General features: G+C 36.5%; 1 protein-coding gene across 1 annotated transcript in view; it reads left to right on the top strand.

Annotated features, from left to right (window-relative positions):
- The first annotated feature begins 1,096 nt into the window (after nucleotides 1–1,096).
- The window catches only part of LOC148955898 (CXXC motif containing zinc binding protein), a 46,275-nt gene continuing 46,199 nt past the window's right edge, over nucleotides 1,097–1,172 (top strand). The window contains exon 1 of the mRNA XM_089098274.1: nucleotides 1,097–1,153. Within this exon, the coding sequence (XP_088954400.1) occupies nucleotides 1,097–1,153 (57 nt within the window). The remainder of the gene's footprint in view (nucleotides 1,154–1,172) is intronic.

Raw genomic sequence — 1,172 nt, forward strand, 5'->3', positions numbered from 1 at the left:
TGTCTGTCTGAATCGTTAAAACGTAACAAAAATGAATATAAACAAATTTTGACGTGTTTTTTAAAGCTTTTTGGACCCCCCCCCAAATAAAATTCTGGATACGTTCTTGGCTCCCATGCTCATTTATATTTCTTGTTTATTCCCCTGACCACCTAATATGAGGAGCGAGGCTCCAAAAACTTACAGGAAATTAAAAGTTTCTATTATAGGAACTCTTTTATCAGAGCATACGCACTGGCGTTGCAGATAGTCAGAGGTGATTTTAGGGAAGAGACAGAGGGTCACTTACCCCGGTCGAAGAAATTCTAGGTTTACAAAAATTCAAATAAATAATCTAACCTTTATAGTCATTTTATCACTTTTGAGGTTTTTTTATGAAAATAAATTGGAGGGCGTAGTTAGCAGTAACTATAAGCACATGGAATATCAAATTTTCATTTTCTCCATCTTTTCCCATAAGAAAAGTCAGCTTTAAATAAATAAAAAGTTCCGATAATAAATGATAATTTTGTTAAAATTTAGCCTGAAAGTTTTTGGGAGACAGGGGGAGGTGTGCTAATCAAGATTTTGTGCCGGGTGCAAAAGAGGGAGCGCCACTGCCAATAATAAACGGTCATAAGGCTTCTATGTGGCATTCTTTTTTCTCTGTTTTACCAGAGGCACTTCATATGGAAGGGTGGTCGCATAAATTTTGAAGACGCTCATTCAATTGGAAATTTAAAATTGTAGTGCCCTTTTTAAAAGTCAAAAGTGATTGGAGTGCAATCAGCCTCCCTTCCCATGCTCTTTGTTCCCAAATGTATCTGATCAAAATTTTGAGGTACCCATTTTGTTCAAAAGTAGTCCAAAAATCAAATAACTATGCCTCCGGGGTTGACGAAACCCTCCAAAAACTCCATAGTAAGGGTAGCCCCCCTCCCAGCTCTCAATGCAAGGGATATAAGTTATGAAAGTTTCCCGTTTTTAACATGTAAGGTTATTTATTAGGAAAGAGGGCATGTTTGATCCTGGGTCTCCAAAAAGGTTTAAGGTGTTATATTGAAACTTTCATGAAATGTTGAGAGGGATGCCAAACACAATTAAAACACAATACGGTATGTGTTTACCTGGTTGTGAAATGGAAATATTATCAATATGTAAGGAACAGCTGAGGGTATTCAGTTAAAATTTTC

This window comes from Artemia sp. Qi Xiang Cuo, chromosome 1 (genome assembly GCF_049724085.1).
Source record: "Artemia sp. Qi Xiang Cuo chromosome 1, ASM4972408v1, whole genome shotgun sequence".
NCBI lineage: Eukaryota > Metazoa > Arthropoda > Branchiopoda > Anostraca > Artemiidae > Artemia > Artemia sp. Qi Xiang Cuo.